Genomic DNA, 20059 nt, shown 5'->3' on the forward strand with positions numbered 1-20059 from the left:
ACATTCATTGCCACTGAACTTGTTGTGTTTACTTGCTCCTTCAACAATTTTTAAGAATGCATTCAAACAAATCAAGCTGGCTATTGTACTCTTGAGAGGGATGTTAATTCCCTGTATTTTAATGCAAACTCACAAATTTGCCTCTTTAACCCATAGGCTACAGCTCTGAGTGAATTAGCCCAAGTAATATAGGTGATAAACAGACATGTGGTAGATGCACCTGTCGTAGGAGGTTGGCCCTAGGCATACAGCATGCAGTTCGACGCCCCCTGGCGCTCATTCACCGAACTCGCAGCTATGGTCAAATACCCCATGCCATACATCAGTGATGCAATGAGGGGGCATGGAGAGTGGATGGGGAGGTTAGGGTTAGAGGACCTAAAAGGTTTTTAAATAACTGGGACCTTCTAACCAGCCGGCATCGGCATTCGCCCATCCCAATGGCCACCTCCCATCTGCCTTCGGGGGTGGGCAGGCCCGATTCTACTGCCTCCCAGAACGAAAATTGCATGTGACAATTTTACATCAAGGCTGGTCTGCCTGACTCGAATTACCTGCCTCCATCGCGAAAATCCAGACATATGTTACCTCGTGAAATCATCCAACCTAAAGTTCTTGCACCTCTGACTGCTGGGATTTTTCTGTCCTCACTCTGATGTCAATAGGCGAATAGTGTGAAAGATGGCTTGATCCAATAGATCATGATCTCGATGCACAAAGCTGTCCCTAACTGGCCATCTCCCTCAGAACAGGTCATGAGGAGGGAAGGGGAGGGGGTGTCTTCCTGAAGTAGGGCTTAATTGTGGTTTGCATCAGGATTGAGAAAGCTTTGCTCTGTAGTGAGCATGGTATCACTCCCACGCTAGTGCTATTGAGTGAATAGAATGTGATAATTATTCCATTCCGTGTAGGAAGATAATTTGCCTTGTTGAATGTGAAAGATGCATACCTTAAACGATGAGTAAAATGGATGCAAATACTTTCATGCTTTAGGTCATATTACTGGAATTCCAAATGAGCCTAAAGTACATGTATGCAGATTTAAACTTTATTGGTTTGCATTTAGCAAAGTGTGGGGGGAAACTCTTCAAGTGGGGGGAGTGTAACCTAAGTGAGATAAGAGGCCATAGTTAATCAAGTCAGGGAAGTAGATTAAGTTAACTGTCACTCAGTATGCTGGGGTGAAAAATTTATACTATCACAAGTGGGTTTTTTTCTCTAAAGAACAATTTTAATTATGTTGTATTATATTTCATGTAGTAATTTGAAAATTGAAGTTTAACTTGTTAACACGCGATATCTTTGCAACACACCTTAACGTCTGATGCAAAATGAATACAATTCCTTCTTGCATAATAGCACACTGTAACATAACCCACCTGTAACATATTGACCCTACCGATATCATACATTTAGGAGGGCAGTTTTCGATAAAGTCAGTGTGGACTTGGTTTTAGGTTAGCACACCACACCAAATAAAATCTCTTGAAAAAAGGCTAAGGGGTGACTTTATAGAGGTCAGTAAAATTGTGAAAGGTTTTGGCAGAGTGGATACAGAGAGAACGTTTCCGCTTGTGGGGACGAGAGAAACCAGAGGCCATCAATATCAGGTACGCACCAAGAACTCCAATTGGCAATTTCGAAGAAACCTTTTTGCCCAAAGAGTGGCGAGAATGTGGAGCTGGCTACCAAGGGCAGTGGTTAAAGGGAATACTATAGATGCACTTAAGAGGGTAACTAGACAAGCCTATGAGGGAGAAGTGAATAGAGGGTTACGATAGTAGATTTAGATGAGATAAAAGGAGACTTGAGCGGAGCATAGACACCAACATGGACTAGATGAGCTGAATACTGTTTCTGTGCCATTATCTTATGTAATCCTACATCGATACTTTGAGTTACAACGCTATATTTTTAATGATGGTTTCCTTGCACTCTAAAAATCTGCTCTCTCTCCCACAGGTGTGTGATGACCACAGTTACTTCCATTTCATTTTCTTTCTCTTCCTCCTCTTATTGTTTATAGTTTATTATTAAAGTGGCCACCAACTTGCCATTCTTCACCTTTACATTTATTTAATCGACTCATAATTTGGAATTCTGTGTAGAATCATACCACACCGACACAGGCCATTTGGCCCGTCATGCTTTGAAAGAGCTGCCCAATTAGTCTCGCTCCCCTGCTCCTTCTGTGTGACCCTGCCCTTATTTCTCCTAGTATTCATCCAATTTCCTTTCCAAAGGTATGACTGAATTTGCTTCCACCATTCTTTCAGGCAGTGCATTCCAGATCACTGTGCTGTATAAATACATTTTCCACCATCTTCCTGCTATTTTATCATAACAGGATGGAGGTTAGAAATCAGGGCTAGGACCTGATTTCTCTGGAAATAGAACATCAGGGTTCATGATTTAGACTTTAATTGCAGCCTTGACACTGAACGTAGGGATTTTTCAACCTTTTAAATTCGACGGGCCCAATCCCCTTCTACACCAGTACCTAAATCAAGGGAGGAGGAAAGGGGTAGAAATAAAGCAATTGAGAAGAAGAAGAGAAAGATTAAAACGAGGAGAGTGAAAACTGCAATCTCATTTCAATATCCAGAGTAATGATGAGCAATTGACTTCTAAACCAGCAAGAAGCAAGATCTGAAGGGAGTACAAAGGACAATATGTCGCACAGGTTGGATTGCAATCCACTCTTTCAAGCTGCCAGAACTTAAAGAAGAAATGTGAATTAAAGGGACTTGGAAGACTGAGTGAAATCTCACAAGTCACCAAAAGGAAAAATCGTAATTACCATCACTGTTAACTGTTGGTAAATTATTTCTTTAAATCATGAAGGAGGATTACATCCACTGTGTACTGAATTTTTTTTGCTGTGTTTAGCGATAATCATGAAATGCTGATTAAACAGTGCTGCAGAATCTATACCAGGCTGTGAATGAGATCACAAATGGAAAAACAGTGGTGCAGTGATGAGATAGCCAGAGTGTGGGGCTTGGGCAGTTGAAGACGTTGGGTGCGAATCATGTGGGTGCAGATCCGGGCACATGGGTGAATCCCGCGAGAGCCCCAAATCGCGATTCATTCAAATGGGGCTCATTCTGGGATCGGTGGGACCTCTACAAACGGGATGGTCTACACCTGGACCAGAGGGGTACCAATATCCTGGGGAGGAAATTTGCTAATGCTCTTCGGGAAGGTTTAAACTAGTTCAGCAGGGGCTTGGGAACCTGAATTGTAGCTCCAGTATACAGGAGGTTGAGAGTAGTGAGGTCATGAGTAAGGTTTTAAAGTTGCAGGAGTGTACCGGCAGGCAGGAAGGTGGTTTAAAGTGTGTATTCTTCAATGCCAGGAGCATCCGGAATAAGGTGGGTGAACTTGCGGCATGGGTTGGTACCTGGGACTTCGATGTTGTGGCCATTTTGGAGACATGGATAGAGCAGGGACAGGAATGGTTGTTGCAGGTGCCGGGGTTTAGATATTTCAGTAAGCTCAGGGAAGGTGGTAAAAGAGGGGGAGGGGTGGCATTGTTAGTCAAGGACAGTATTACGGTGGCAGAAAGGATGTTTGATGAGGACTCGTCATTGAGGTAGTATGGGCTGAGGTTAGAAACAGGAAAGGAGAGGTCACCCTGTTAGGGGTTTTCTATAGGCCCCCAAAAAGTTCCAGAGATGTAGAGGAAAGGATTGCAAAGATGATTCTGGATAGGAGCGAAAGCAACAGGGTAGTTGTTATGGGGGACTTTAACTTTTCAAATATTGACTGGAAACGCTATAGTTCGAGTACTTTAGATGGGTCCGTTTTTGTCCAATGTGTGCAGGAGGGTTTCCTGACACAGTACGTAGATAGGCCAACGAGAGGCGAGGCCGTATTGGATTTGGTACTGGGTAATGAACCAGGACAGGTGTTAGATTTGGAGGTAGGTGAGTACTTTGGTGATAGTGACCACAATTCAATTACGTTTAGTAATGGAAAGGGATAGGTATATACCTCAGGGCAAGAGTTATATCTGGGGGAAAGGCAATTATGATGCGATGAGGCAAGACTTAGGATGCATCAGCTGGAGAGGAAAACTGCAGGGGTGGGCACAATGGAAATGTGGAGCTTGTTCAAGGAACAGCTACGGCGTGTCCTTGATAAGTATGTACCTGTCAGGCAGGGAGGAAGTGGTCGAGCAAGGGAACCGTGGTTTACTAAGGCAGTCGAAACACTTGTCAAGAGACCGTGGCGGAGGCAGAAGGGAAAGAATGCCCCCACGGCACAGGCCCGCCCGCGGATCGGTGTGCCCCGATCGCGGGGCAGGCCATCGTGGGGGCACCCCCCAGGGTCAGATCGCCCCGCGCCCCCCCCCCCCCCAGGACCCCGGAGCTCGCCCACACCGCCTGGTCCCGCCGGTAAATACCAGGTTTGATTTACGCCGGCGGGACAGGCAATTTCTGGGCGGGACTTCGGCCCATCCGGGCCGGAGAATTGAGCGGGGGGTCCCGCCAACCGGCGCGGCCTGATTCCCGCCCCCGCCCAACCTCCGGTACCGGAGACTTCGGCGGGGGCAGGGGCGGGATTCACGGCGGCCAACGGCCATTCTCCGACCAGGCGGGGGGTCGGAGAATGACGCCCGAGAAGTCTTTGGCAGGTAGGATCAAGGATAACCCTAAAGCTTTCTATAGATATGTCAGGAATAAAAGAATGGCTAGGGTAAGAGTAGGGCCAGTCAAGGACTGTAGTGGGAAGTTGTGCTTGGAGTCCGAGGAGATAGGAGAGGTGCTAAATGAATATTTTTCGTCAGTATTCACACAGGAAAAAGATAGTGTTATCGAGGAGTATACTGAGATTCAGGCTACTAGACTAGAAGGGCTTGAGGTTCATAAGGAGGAGGTGTTAACAATTCTGGAAAGGGTGAAAATAGATAAGTCCCCTGGGCCGGGTGGGATTTATCCTAGGATTCTCTGGGAAGCTAGGGAGGAGATTGCTGAGCCTTTGGCTTTGATCTTTCAGTCATCTTTGTCAACAGGAATAGTGCCAGAAGACTAGAGGATAGCAAATGTTGTCCCCTTGTTCAAGAAGGGGAGTAGAGACAACCCCGGTAACTATAGACCAGTGAGCCTTACTTCTGTTGTGGGCAAAATCTTGGAAAGGTTTATAAGAGATAGGGTGTATAATCATCTGGAAAGGAATAATTTGATTAATCATAGTCAACACGGTTTCGTGAAGGGTAGGTCGTGCCTCACAAAGCTTATTGATTTCTTTGAGAAGGTGACCAAACAGGTGGATGAGGTAAAGCAGTTGATGTGATATACATGGATTTCAGTAAAGCGTTTGATAAGGTTCCCCACGGTAGACTACTGCAGAAAATACGGAAGCATGGGATTCAGGGTGATTTAGCAGTTTGGATCAGAAATTGGCTAGCTGGAAGAAGACAAAGGGTGGTGGTTGATGGGAAGTGTTCAGACTGGAGTCCAGTTACTAGTGGTGTAACACAAGGATCTGTTTTGGGGCCACTGCTGTTTGTCATTTTTATAAATGACCTGGAGGAGGGCGTAGAAGGATGGGTGAGTAAATTTGCAGATGACACTAAAGTCAGTGGAGTTGTGGACAGTGCGGAAGGATGTTACAAGTTACAGAGGGACATAGATAAGCTGCAGCGCTGGGCTGAGAGGTGGCAAATGGAGTTTAATGCAGAAAAGTGTGAGGTGATTCATTTTGGAAGGAATAACAGGAAGACAGAGTACTGGGCTAATGGTAAGATTCTTGGCAGTGTGGATGAGCAGAGAGATCTCGGTGTCCATGTACATAGATCCCTGAAAGTTGCCACTCAGGTAAAGAGGGTTGTTAAGAAGGCGTACGATGTGTTAGCTTTTATTGGTAGAGGGATTGAGTTTCGGAGCCATGAGGTCATGTTGCAGCTGTACAAAACTCTGGTGCGGCCGCATTTGGAGTATTGCGTGCAATTCTGCTCGCCGCATTATAGGAATGATGTGGAAGCATTGGAAAGGGTGCAGAGGAGATTTACCAGAATGTTCCCTGGTATGGAGGGAAGATCTTATGAGGAAAGGCTGAGGGACTTGAGGCTGTTTTCGTTAGAGAGAAGAAGGTTAAGAGGTGACTTAATTGAGGCATACAAGATGATCAGGATTGGATAGGGTGGACAGTGAGAGCCTTTTTCCTCGGATGGCGATGTCTAGCACGAGGGGACATAGCTTTAAATTGAGGGGAGACAGATATAGGACAGATGTCAGAGGTAGGTTCTTTACTCAGAGAGTAGTAAGGGTGTGGAATGCCCTGCCTGCAACAGTAGTGGACTCGCCAACACTAAGGGTATTCAAATGGACATTGGAAAGACATATGGACGATAAGGGAATAGTGTACATGGGCTTTGGAGTGGTTTCACAGGGCGGTGCAACATCGAGGGCCGAAGGGCCTGTACTGCGCTGTAATGTTCTATGTTCAACTCGCTTTGCCCGGCGGGATCTGGATCTCGCCCTCACTGGGTATTAAATTCTTACACAACGCAAAACAGAACAATAATCAGAATAATTTTTTGTTTTCTCTCACCATTGTTTTCTGCCCCTCTCTCCCTGCTTCTCTCCTGAAGCCATCCTCACTGTGATACACTTACCCTCTGAAAACTTGTAGACTTGCCATTATTCCAGGGCAAGTGTTAACAAGTTGCTTGATCTTTGGAGGATTGTGGTGAATGTATTCACCTAATCCATGCATGATACTGTAACCTATGACCTAATACCTGGAAGTGGTGATACAAGCTGCTTCCAGGTACTGTACTGTAACCCCGGTGGACTCCGCCCTCACCGGGGCCATATATAGACCGGCCGGCTGTGGGCGGCATTCATCTGTACAACCGACTCTGGCTAGGCAAGTTCATGACTAATAAAGCCTAATATTCACTCGCTCTCTCTGCCTCTCGGTGAATTGAAGGTATATCAATTTATTAGTCATTGACAGCACTGTGGAAGCCCCTCTAAAGCCAGACAGGCTCGTACTCGATGCCCACGTGTCTGAAACCAAGGAGATATTCGAACATTGGCTTCAATGCTTCGAGGCCTACCTCGACTCCTCCACAACGCCTCCCATGGAGACCCTCAAGCTGGGACTCTTCCACGCTTGGGTGAGCCATCGAATCTCAGTAATGATTGAGAAAGCGGCCACGTAAGAGGCGGTGGTCGCAACCCTCAAGGCACACTTCATGAAATCCGTAAATGAGGTGTTCGCCAGACACCTCCCCACTACTCGGCGTCAACAAGCCGGAGAATCGCTGGCCGAGTATCTGGAAACCCTGACTCTACTCGCGAGGAACTGCAGCTATCGAGATGTGACGGCGGGGGAACACGTGAACTCACAGATCCGGGACACATACATGGCGGGGTTCCGCTCGAACTACATCAGGCAGCGCCTGCTGGTAAACGGGACCTCCAACCTGCGGGACACGGTAAGGCTAGCTACCTCGCTAGAGGTGGCCTACCAGAACCTCAGTGCTTTCCCCGCGGGCCTGGTGAACCCCTCGTGGACACCCTCGTTGCGGCCCCCGTCGGACCCGACTATGTCGCAGGCCTGCGCCGCGCGGCTGCCAGCCCAGCCCGGGAAACTGCAGTGCTACTTCTGCGGCCAGGGCCAACAGCCCCGGCAGCGTTACCCAGCCCGCACAGCGACGTGCAGCGAATGTGGGAATAAGGCGCACTTCGCTAGTGTCTGTCTGGGCCAACCGAAGGCTCAGCAATTGAAATCGCACTAGCCTGACCCATGGACTGGCAGCCCCACAGACCCCTCAATGTGGCTGCATGCCTGCCCGGAACCCCCCCGTCAGATGCGTCATCAGCATCGTGCGACTCATGGGAGCCGCCATCTTGGCCGCCGGCTCTGGCACCGACCAACACGTGCGACCGATGGGGGCGGCCATCTTGGTCGCCATCTTCGCCCCAACCCGACACGTGCGACTCATGGGGGCCGCCATCTTGTGATTCCACCGACCACACAGGCTACCCGCAGCTGGGTGCAGTCACTCTCGACCAGTCGCAGCCGAAACAGCTGAAGAACTCCATGATGGTCGTCCGGGTCAACGGGCACGAGACCCCCTGTCTTTTCGACTCTGGGAGTACGGAGAGCTTTGTCCACCCCGACACGGTAAGGCGCTGCTCCCCCCACACCTACCCAGCCTCCCAAACAATCTCCCTTGCCTCCGGGTCCCATTCGGTTCAGATCCGGGGGTACTGTATTGCCAATCTCGCGATGCAGGGCGCAGAGTACGCTCGTTTTAAGCTCGACATCCTCCCCACCTCTGCGCCCTCCTACTGCTCGGTTTGGACTTTCAATGTAATCACCGAAGCCTGACTTTACAGTTCGGCGGACCCTTGCCCCCCCTCACGGTATGCAGCCTCGCGTCCCAAGTCTTCCCCCTTCACTCTTTGCGAACCTCACTCCTGACTGTAAGCCCATCGCCACCAGGAGCAGGCGGTACAGTTCGCTAGACATGACGTTTATCAAGTCGGAGGTCCAGCGACTGTTGAGTGAAGGGATCATCGAGGTCAGCAACAGCCCCTGGAGAGCGCAAGTGGTGGTCATCCGCACCAGGGAAAATAATCGGATGGTTGTGGACTACAGCCAGACAATTAACCGGTTCACGCAACTGGATGCGTACCCCCTCCCCCGCATAGCGGAGATGGTCAACCAGATTGCGCAGTACCCTGTGTTCTCAACGGTCGATCTGAAGTCGGCCTACCACTAGCTCCCAATCCGCCCGGAAGAGTGCCACTACACTGCCTTTGAATCAGCCGGCCCACTCTTCCACTTCCTCAGAGTCCCCTTCGGCGTCACTAACGGGGTCTCGGTTTTTCAGAGAATGATGGACCGAATGGTGGACCAGTACGGCTTGCGGGCTACATACCCGTACTTGGACAATGTGACCATCTGCAGCCATGATCAGCAGGACCATGGCGCCAAACTTCACAGGTTCCTCCAGGCCGCCCAATCCCTCAATCTCACATACAACAAAGAAAAGTGCGTCTTCCGTACTACCCGACGAGCCATCCTCGGCTACGTTGTGGAGAACGGAGTCCTAGGGCCCGACCCCGACCGTATGTTCCCCCTCACAGAACTCCCCCCTCCCCACAGCCTCAAGGCCCTGAAACGATGCCTGGGGCTGTTCTCATACTACGCCCAGTGGGTCCCCAACTATGTGGACAAAGCCCGCCCACTTATTCAAACCACCAGTTTCCCCCTGACGGATGAGACCCGCTCGGCTTTCAGCAGCATCAAGGCCGACATCACCAAGGCCGCAATGCACGTGGTGGACGAGTCCATCCCCTTTCAGGTAGAGAGCGATGCGTCAGACGTCGCCCTGGCCGCCACATCAAACCAGGCGGGCAGGCCAGTAGCATTCTTTCTAGGACCCTCCACGCTTCCGAAATTCAACCCCCCTCGGTCGAGAAGGAAGCACAAGCCATAGTGGAAGCCGTGCGGCACTGGAGGCACTACCTAGCTGGTAGGAGGTTCACCCTCGTCACCGACCAGCGGTCGGTCACCTTCATGTTTGACAACGCATAACGGGGCAAAATAAAAAATGACAAAATCTTGAGGTGGAGGATCAAACACTCCACCTACAACTACGATATCAAGTATCGTCCTGGGAAGCTCAACGAGCCCCCAGATGCCCTGTCCCACGGCACATGCGCCTGCGTCCAAGATGACCGACTTCGGGCTATCCACAATGACCTCTGTCACCCGGCTTACCCACTTCATTAAGGCCCGCAATCTGCCCTTCTCCACCGAGGAAGTCAAGGCAATGACCAGGGACTGCCAAATCTGCGCGGAGTGCAAACCGTACTTCTACCGGCCAGACAGGGCCCACCTGGTAAAGACCTCCCGGCCCTTTGAGCGCCTCAGCATCGACTTCAAAGGGCCCCTCCCCTCCACCAACCGTAATGTATACTTCCTCACCGTCATCGATGAGTACTCCCGCTTCCCCTTCGCTGTCCCCTACCCCGACATGACCTCGGCCACTGTAATAAAGGCACTGCACAGCATCTTCACACTGTTCGGTTTCCCTGCATACGTCCACAGCGACCGGGGCACATCATTCATGAGCGACGAGCTACGTCAGTACATGCTCAGCAAAGGCATCGCCTCGAGCAGGACTACGAGCTATAACCCGCAGGGAAACGGGCAGGTGGAGAGGGAGAACGTGACGGTATGGAGGCCGTTCATCTGGCCCTCGGGTCTAAAGGTCTCCCGATCCACCGCTGGCAGGAGGTCCTCCCCGATGCCCTCCACACCATCAGATCACTCCTCTGCACAGCCACGAACGAAACCCCTCACGATCGTTTTTTAATCTTCCCCAGGAAGTCCATCTCCGGGGTCTCGCTTCCGTCTTGGCTGACAACTCCGGGACCAGTCTTTCTCCAGAGGCACATGAGGAGCCATAAGGCCGACCCCCTGGTCAAGAGGGTACAGCTGCTCCACGCCAACCCCCAGTACGCCTACATCGCGCACCAGGACGGACGGCAAGATACGGTCTCCCTACGGGACCTGGCGCCAGCTGGTACCCCTACCAACGCGCCCCCCTGCCCGCTGCCACCCCCAGCGCCCCGTATGCTCCCCTGGGTCTCCTGTATTGTCCCGCGCCGACACTGCTGCCACCCCTACACCCCAATCGTCTCCGACACGCCGGACTGAGGCTCAAGCTCCAGACACAACGCCCTTGGAGTCACCACCTGCAACAACCGTGCCCACCGCACCGCCAGAGCTGAGGAGGTTGAAGAGAACGATCCGGCTTCCAGATAGATTTAATGACCCCACGTCACCCCCGCTGGACTTGATTTTTTAACAGGGGGTGAATGTATTCACCTAATGCATGCATGATACTGAAACCTATGACCTATGACCTGTAAGTGGTGATACGAGCTGCTTCCAGGTACTGTACTATAACCCCGGTGGACTCCGCCCTCACCGGGGCCATATATAGACCGGCCGCCTGTGGGCGGCATTCATCTGTACAACCGATTCTGGCTAGGCAAGATCATGACTAATAAAGCCTAATGTTCACTCGCTCTCTCTGCCTCTCGGTGAATTGAAGGTATACCAAGGATATATTACACCACGTTCTATCTTGCCTGTACCTAGTGTACATGTGATCCCCTCAGCAATCACAAATACAGTGCGTGTCCTACACTGAGGCAAACTGAGATCAGCTAATTCACCAGACACCAGGCTGCTGGGGTATTCTAGCTGTTGGTTTGGGAAGTTGACACTTGGAATTTGATTAATCTTGTGCTGAAGAACACCCAGGCACATCAGGGGAGCAGAAAGTTCCTTAAGAGATCAGAATGCAAGGATAATTGGAAGAAGAGAAAGCATAAAAAATGGGATGAAAAATAGGAAAAGGCGTGCAGGAAAGAGGAAATCCGTTGAAGATGCCAAACATGCAGTTTGATTAAGTTACTAAAGTTCAACGAAGATTAGCAAGATCGCAACTCACACCGTCTGTGTGAGCAGCTAAAACAAGATCAAGTCTCGATAAGCTGGTAAGTCATTTAATTTCTGGTGAACATGAGTAGGCTGCGAAGAATCTTCTTCAGAGTTGGCGTTCAGTAGGGAGGTTGTCCCACATTCCAAGAGAGGCATGTAGATTGTGCTTCCAGCAGTATACATAAGAACAATGCAGACGTTAACTTGTCTCAACTGAAAAGCGATGGCCCGCTGAGAACTCGGCAGGTATTTGTATCAAAGTAGGGATGAGAGTGAAGAAGAGATTGAAAACGTATTTTAGTGATGAACTGCCCTGTGCATTTAAATCAGGTCCCAAATCTTTAATACCTCATTTAGTTCATCAGTCTAATGCTGTCAGTCATGCCTAGTGCTTTAAGGCCATTTATGTGATAGTTGAGTAAATGTGGCTTCTCTGACAAAGCGACAGTGATCGAGCAAGAGAAAACCAAAGAAACTTGTTCCCGAAACATTTTCCATTAGTCACAAGATAACTTGTATTGATCTAAAATTGATTCAGAGACCATATAAGTGGCACAAATACCTGATCATATTTCAGTGGCTTGCTGATAAAGAACTTGAGTACAGCTAAAGAAAGAAACATACTGTCAAAGCTTTTCACCTTGCACTCATCAGGACAGAATCGCAAGAATATCAAATCTCAAAGGGATCAACAATTTATACTGCATGTGAAGAGGATGCTGATTGTTTGGCAAATAGGCTCTGCTTGGTAGAGGTGTTGCCATGGAGAATGTACCAGGGACCAGGTAACTGCCACGCTTTTGTTTCAATTCAAACCAGGCAAGTGGACTCTCATTGGTCAACACATTGCCATGTGGAATGAACCAGGGAATGCCTGCTCCCTAGCTTTTGTTTAGTTGGAAAAGGTACAATTTCTGTTGCAAAGGACAGGGTCCTGTGTCTGTGAATGTGTGCAAGTTGTAGCACATGTAAGTGACCACACTGATAATCTCGAATTGCATATTATTTGTAATTCTTAGCACAATCAGCAGTGTTTATCAAGTGTTGTCCAAATGTGGAATCACATCTAATGTTGGACACGATGGTGTAATTTCCCAAAATTCGTGTTGGATCAGACGAGAAAAGCTGTGTGAAACTCATTGCCTTCACAGACACCTTAGCTGCAATCTAATGGAAAGGTTTCTCAGTGTCATTTGTGGCGGGTTTTGCTTGGAGTTTCCTGCCGGCTCTGCCAGCGAGTTCCCCACCTCTATCTAACCACATTTAGTCATTTTTTGGGCCCTGGGGAGATTCTCACCAGTTTAACCCACACTTTGGGTGCAATTACCGGCTGTTCATGCCAGCGGGATATACATCTCTATAAGATGCTCTGCTTTATATATTAATGATTTGGACTTGAACATGGGGGGCACAATTGGGAAATTTGTAGTTGACACAAAAATTGGCCATGTGGAGGGGAGCTGTAAGCTCCAAAATGATATAAATGGGTTGGTGGAGTGGGCAGGAAAGTGGCAGGTGGAGTTGACCTCTGATAAGTGTGAGATAATGAATTTAGGGAGGTCAAACAGTAAAAGGGAATACACAATAAACCACAATATACTGAGAGGGGTCAATGAAGTGAGGAATCATGGCATGCCAGTGCGCAGGTCCCTAAAGGTAGCAGCACAAGTAGATAAGGTTGTAAAGAAGGCATATGGAATGCTCTCCTTCATTGGTAGAGGTATAAAATACAAAACTAGGGATATAATGCTGGTACTGTGTCAGACACTGGTGAGGCCACAACTGGAGTATTGTGTCACTACATTACAGGAAAGATGTAACTGCTCTGGAGAGAGAGCAGAGAAGATTTACTAGAATGTGCTGAATTTGGTGCATTTGAGTGCTATCGTGAGAGTTTGGTGACTGAGGGAGTATAAGGGTTCATTTTTATCTAAAGTCTAGTTAATTAACTTAAAAGTTGCTGTTTGGTTTAAAAGAAGGTGAATTTTCAGTCAGCTTTAAACAAAGGTTCTACTTGTAGGTACTTGCAGCTGCAGCTTGTTAATTAGTTAATTGGATTAGGCCAGTTTTCAGAGGCTAGATTCACAGTAAAAATGTGATCAACCTACAGTGCAGACTTTGCACTGAGTGCTGAATTTGGTGCATTTGAGTGCAATAGTGAGAGTTTGGTGACTGAGGGAGTGCTGAATTTGGTGCATTTGAGTGCAATAGTGAGAGTTTGGTGACTGAGGGAGTGCTGAATTTGGTGCATTTGAGTGCTATAGTGAGAGTTTGGTGACTGAGGGAGTGCTGAATTTGGTGCATTTGAGTGCAATAGTGAGAGTTTGGTGACTGAGGGAGTGCTGAATTTGGTGCATTTGAGTGCTATAGTGAGAGTTTGGTGACTGAGGGAGTGCTGAATTTGGTGCATTTGAGTGCAATAGTGAGAGTTTGGTGACTGAGGGAGTGCTGAATTTGGTGCATTTGAGTGCTATAGTGAGAGTTTGGTGACTGAGGGAGTGCTGAATTTGGTGCATTTGAGTGCAATAGTGAGAGTTTGGTGACTGAGGGAGTGCTGAATTTGGTGCATTTGAGTGCTATAGTGAGAGTTTGGTGACTGAGGGAGTTAGGTGAGGAGGGAGTAAGGTGCTCCTTTCATTTTGTTTCCTACATTTCCACAAAGAGCGAGAAGGGAGCCAGGAGTTTACAGAGAGTGCAGCTGACTGGGAGCAGAGTCGGAGGGCGGAGGTCCAGTTGGTCCACAGGGCAGCTATATTCTGCAAGGTAAGAGGAGATGGAGGCTAGACCAGTTGCATGCTCCTCTTGCAGGATGTGGGTGGTGAGGGATACCACCGGTGTCACCGCTGACTATACCTGTGGGAAGTGCACCCAACTCCAGCTCCTCAGAGACCGTGTTAGGGAGCTGGAGCCGGATGAACTTCGGATCATCCGGGAGGCAGAGGGGTTATAGAGAAGAGTTACAGGGAGGTAACCACACCCAAGGTACAGGACAGGAGTAGCTGGGTTACAGTCAGGGGAAAGAAAACAAACAGGCAGACAGTGCAGGGATCCCTCGTGACCGTTCCCCTTCAAAACAAGTATACCATTTTGGATGCTGTTGGGGGGGATGACCAACTGGGGGAAGGCCCTAGCGGCCAAGTCTCTGGCACTGAGTCTGGCCCTGGGGCTCAGAAGGGAAGGGGGAGAATAGAAAAGCAATAGTAATAGGCGATTCAATGGTTAGGGGAATAGATAGGAGATTCTGTGGTCGCGAGCGAGACTCCCGCAAGGTATGTTGCCTCCTGGGTGCCAGGGCCAGGGATGCCCCGGATCGTGTCTTCAGGATCCTTAAGGGGGAGGGGGAGCAGCCAGAAGTCGTGGTGCACATTGGTACCAACGACGTAGGTAGGAAAAGGGGTGTGGTGGTAATAAATGAGTTTAGGGAGTTAGGCTGGAAGTTAAAAGCCAGGACAGACAGAGTTGTCATTTCTGGTTTGTTGCCGGTGCCACATGATAGGAATAGGGAGAGAGTGCAGTTGAACACGTGGCTGCAGGAATGGTGTAGGAGGGAGGGCTTCAGGTATTTGGATAATTGGAACGCATTCTGGGGAAGGTGGGACCTGTACAAGCAGGACGGGTTGCATCTGAACCAGAGGGGCACCAATATCCTGTGAGGGAGGTTTTCTAGTACTCTTTGGGAGGGTTTAAACTAATTTGGCTGGGGAATGGGAACCGGATTTGTAGTCCAGCAACTAAGGTAGCCGATATTCAGGGCGCCAAAGCGTGTAGCGAGGCAGTGGGGAAGGGAACACTGACAAAGGAGAGTACTTGCAGGCACGGAGATGGGTTGAAGTGTGCATACCTCAACGCAAGAAGCATCAGGAATAAGGTGGGTGAACTTAAGGCATGGATCGGTGCTTGGGACTACGATGTGGTGGCCATCACGGAAACTTGGATAGAGGAAGGACAGAAATGGTTGTTGGAGGTCCCTGGTTATAGATGTTTCAATAAGATTAGGGAGGGTGGTAAAAGAGGTGGGGGTGGCATTGTTAATTAGAGATAGTATAACAGCTGCAGAAAGGCAGTTCGAGGAGTATCTGCCTACTGAGGTAGTATGGGTTGAAGTCAGAAATAGAAAAGGAGCAGTCACCTTGTTGGGAGTTTTCTGTAGGCCCCCCAATAGTAGCAGAGATGTGGAGGAACAGATTGGGAAACAGATTTTGGAAAGGTGCAGAAGTCACAGGGTAGTAGTCATGGGTGACTTCAACTTCCCAAACATTGAGTGGAAACTCTTTAGATCAAATAGTTTGGATGGGGTGGTGTTTGTGCAGTGTGTCCAGGAAGCTTTTCTAACACAGTATGTAGATTGTCCGACCAGAGGGGAGGCCATATTGGATTTGGTACTTGGTAATGAACCAGGGCAAGTGATAGATTTGTTAGTGGGGGAGCATTTTGGAGATAGTGACCACAATTCTGTGACTTTCACTTTAGTAATGGAGAGGGATAGGTGCGTGCAACAGGGCAAGGTTTACAATTGGGGGAAGTGTAAATACGATGTTGTCAGACAAGAATTGAAGTGCATAAGTTGGGAACATAGGCTGTCAGGAAAGGACACAAGTGAAACGTGGAACTTGTTCAAGGAACAGGTGCTACGTGTCCTTGATATGTATGTCCCTGTCAGGCAGGGAAGAGATGGTCGAGTGAGGGAACCATGGTTGACAAGAGAGGTTGAATGTCTTGTTAAGAGGAAGAAGGAGACTTATGTAAGGCTGAGGAAACAAGGTTCAGACAGGGCGCTGGAGGGATACAAGATAGCCAGGAGGGAACTGAAGAAAGGGATTAGGAGAGCTAAGAGAGGGCATGAACAATCTTTGGCGGGTAGGATCAAGGAAAACCCCAAGGCCTTTTACACATATGTGAGAAATATGAGAATGACTAGAGCGAGGGTAGGTCCGATCAAGGACAGTAGCGGGAGATTGTGTATTGAGTCTGAAGAGATAGGAGAGGTCTTGAACAAGTACTTTTCTTCAGTATTTACAAATGAGAGGGGCCATATTGTTGGAGAGGACAGTGTGAAACAGACTGGTAAGCTTGAGGAAATACTTGTTAGGACGGAAGATGTGTTGGGCATTTTGAAAAGCTTGAGGATAGACAAGTCCCCCGGGCCTGACGCGATATATCCAAGGATTCTATGGGAAGCAAGAGATGAAATTGCAGAGTCGTTGGCAATGATCTTTTCGTCCTCACTGTCAACAGGGGTGGTACCAGGGGATTGGAGAGTGGCGAATGTCATGTCCCTGTTCAAAAAAGGGATTAGGGATAACCCTGGGAATTACAGGCCAGTTAGTCTTACTTCGGTGGTAGGCAAAGTAATGGAAAGGGTACTGAGGGATAGGATTTCTGAGCATCTGGAAAGACACTGCTTGATTAGGGATAGTCAGCACGGATTTGTGAGGGGTAGGTCTTGCCTTACAAGTCTTATTGAATTCTTTGAGGAGGTGACCAAGCATGTGGATGAAGGTAAAGCAGTGGATGTAGTGTACATGGATTTTAGTAAGGCATTTGATAAGGTTCCCCATGGTAGGCTTATGCAGAAAGTAAGGAGGCATGGGATAGTGGTAAATTTGGCCAGTTGGATAACGAACTGGCTAACCGATAGAAGTCAGAGAGTGGTGGCGGATGGCAAATATTCACCCTGGATCCCAGTTACCAGTGGCGTACCGCAGGGATCAGTTCTGGGTCCTCTGCTGTTTGTGATTTTCATTAATGACTTGGATGAGGGAGTTGAAGGGTGGGTCAGTAAATTTGCAGACGATACGAAGATTGGTGGAGTTGTGGATAATGAGGAGGGATGTTGTCGGCTGCAAAAAGACATAGATAGGATGCAGAGCTGGGCTGAGAAATGGCAGATGGAGTTTAACCCTGAAAAGTGTGAGGTTGTCCATTTTGGAAGGACAAATATGAATGTGGAATACAGGGTTAACGGTAGAGTTCTTGGCAATGTGGCGGAGCAGAGAGATCTTGGTGTCTATGTTCATACATCTTTGAAAGTTGCCACTCAAATGGATAGAGCTGTGAAGAAGGCCTATGGTGTGCTAGCGTTCATTAACAGAGGGGTTGAATTTAAGAGCCGTGAGGTGATGATTTAGCTGTACAAAACCTTGGTAAGGTCACATTTGGAGTACTGTGTACAGTTCTGGTCGCCTCATTTTAGGAAGGATGTGGAAACTTTGGAAAAGGTGCAAAGGAGATTTACCAGGATGTTGCCTGGAATGGAGAGTAGGTCTTACGAGGAAAGGTTGAGGATGCTAGGCCTTTTTTCATTAGAACGGAGAAGGATGAGGGGCGACTTGATAGAGGTTTATAAGATGATCAGGGGAATAGATAGAGTAGACAGTCAGAGACTTTTTCCCCGGGTGGAACAAACCATTACAAGTGGACATAAATTTAAGGTGAATGGTAGAAGATATAGGGGGGATGTCAGAGGTAGGTTCTTTACCCAGAGAGTAGTGGGGGCATGGAATGCACTGCCTGTGGAAGTAGTTGAGTCGGAAACATTAGGGACCTTCAAGCAGCTATTGGATAGGTACATGGATTACGGTAGAATGATATAGTGTAGATTAATTTGTTCTTAAGGGCAGCACGGTAGCATTGTGGATAGCACAATTGCTTCACAGCTCCAGGGTCCCATGTTCGATTCCGGCTTGGGTCACTGTCTGTGTGGAGTCTGCACATCCTCCCCGTGTGTGCGTGGGTTTCCTCCCACAGTCCAAAGATGTGCAGGTTAGGTGGATTGGCCATGATAAATTGCCCTTAGTGTCCAAAATTGCCCTTAGTGTTGGGTGGGGTTACTGGGTTATGGGGATAGGGTACCTTGGGTAGGGTGCTCTTTCCAAGAGCCGGTGCAGACTCGATGGGCCGAATGGCCTCCTTCTGCACTGTAAATTCTATGATAATCTATGATTAATCTAGGACAAAGGTTCAGCACAACATCATGGGCCGAAGGGCCTGTTCTGTGCTGTATTTTTCTATGTTCTATGTTCTAATGTTGTCAGGCCTGGAGAATTGTAGGTACGAGGAGAGGCTGGGGTTGTTTCCGTTGGAACAGAGACGGCTGAGGGTTGACATGATTGAGGTGTACAAAATTGTGAAGGGTGGAGATTGAGTAGACAGGAGGAACATGTTTCCATTGGCAGAGAATTCAAAAACCAGGTTCAAGATAAGTGGCAGAGGATTAGAGGCAACATGAGACAAACCTTTTTTATGCAGAGGATTATGGGGGTCCGGAATTCACTTCCTGAGTTGGTGGTGGAGGCCAGAGACGCTAAACTCTTTTAAAAAGTACCTGGATCTGCACCTTAAGTGCTGTAAGCTGCAGGGCTATGGGGCATGTGCAGGTAGATGGGATTAGAAAGCTCACCTCGGTGTCTTTGGGTCAGCATGGGCAAGATGGGCCGAATGTCACCTGTGCTGCATCATTTCTTTGGTTCTATTTATGTCTATCTGGTGTGCTACCAGATAATTCAATTCACTTAGTTGTCTTTTAATCTGATATGATCCATTAAATCTAGCGTTCAATGATTTGCTCACAGGTAATAACATTAGCACTCTCCCCTTCTACAAAACTATGAGTCTATGCTCCCCTATCAGCTGTTGATTTCATTCCATGATGTGCTGTCTTTAAATGCTTCCTTGTCACCTCACTAGCTCCACCAGATTTTCTCTGAAATTCGATTGGTAGTGTAAAAGTGTAGCCTCTGATTTCTTACTTAATAACTTTCCTTAAATTAACTTTAGTGGTCCTCTAAATTCATGTCCACAAACCAATACAAAAGGACTTGACTATTCAATGCATCCCTAATGACAAATAATAACAATGGAATCCCTTTGTCCCAATCATGAGGATAATCTTGACTATACACTCTCATCATTGTTTTTTAAGTTTGATGCCACCTGTTTCACTTTCAGGCTTTTTATGACTTCTATAAATAATCCTGACATGAAATTTGACCTATGATCTAATTGTATCTCTTTTGGTAAGTCATATCTAATAAAGAACTTGGTTAATTCCTCTGCCACTCTGTTGGCTGTTATGTTTCTTAATGGTATGGCTTCAAGAAATGTAGTGGATATATCCATAATTGATTTCCACTTCGCATTTTGAAAGTGGTGCAACACAGTCGCTTAGAACTCTTGTCAAAGGTTCGTCAAAATCTGGAATAGGAATTAAGGGTGCTTGTTTTATTGCAGCTTGTGGTTTCCCTATTACTTGGCATGTATGACATGTTCGACAAAATTTAACTACATCTTTATGTAGTCCCGGCCAATAAAACTATTTCTGTATCCTTGGTTGTGTTTTCTTTATTCTTAAACGTCCTACTAGTGGGATTTCATAGCTACCTCTTGAACATCTTTCCTATACTCAGGAGGTAATGCTGTTGGATGTATTTCTGCCCATTTTCCATCTGCACTAATATGCATGGGAAGCCATTTTCCCATTAATACACAATTCTTTACATAATATCATTCAGAAATATACTGAGTTTCCAATTCCGAGTAAGCCATTTGATAAATTTGTTTTAATTTGGAATTGCATTGC

At 47.8% G+C, this 20059-nt stretch overlaps 1 protein-coding gene across 6 annotated transcripts in view; it reads left to right on the forward strand.

Annotated features, from left to right (window-relative positions):
* The window catches only part of minpp1b (multiple inositol-polyphosphate phosphatase 1b), a 189798-nt gene that overhangs the window by 107768 nt on the left and 61971 nt on the right, over window positions 1–20059 (forward strand). For 3 of the 6 annotated variants that reach the window (XM_072478953.1, XM_072478949.1, XM_072478955.1), the window contains exon 5: window positions 1963–2931. The exons of 2 other annotated variants lie outside the window; for them this stretch is intronic. In XM_072478953.1, coding sequence (XP_072335054.1) covers window positions 1963–1970 — 8 coding nt within the window. In that variant the 3' untranslated portion in view covers window positions 1971–2931. Of the gene's footprint in view, window positions 1–1962; window positions 19804–20059 lie in introns of those variants that run through there. One more of the 6 variants, XM_072478948.1, reaches the window with a different exon arrangement.

Source organism: Scyliorhinus torazame, chromosome 16 (genome assembly GCF_047496885.1).
Source record: "Scyliorhinus torazame isolate Kashiwa2021f chromosome 16, sScyTor2.1, whole genome shotgun sequence".
NCBI lineage: Eukaryota > Metazoa > Chordata > Chondrichthyes > Carcharhiniformes > Scyliorhinidae > Scyliorhinus > Scyliorhinus torazame.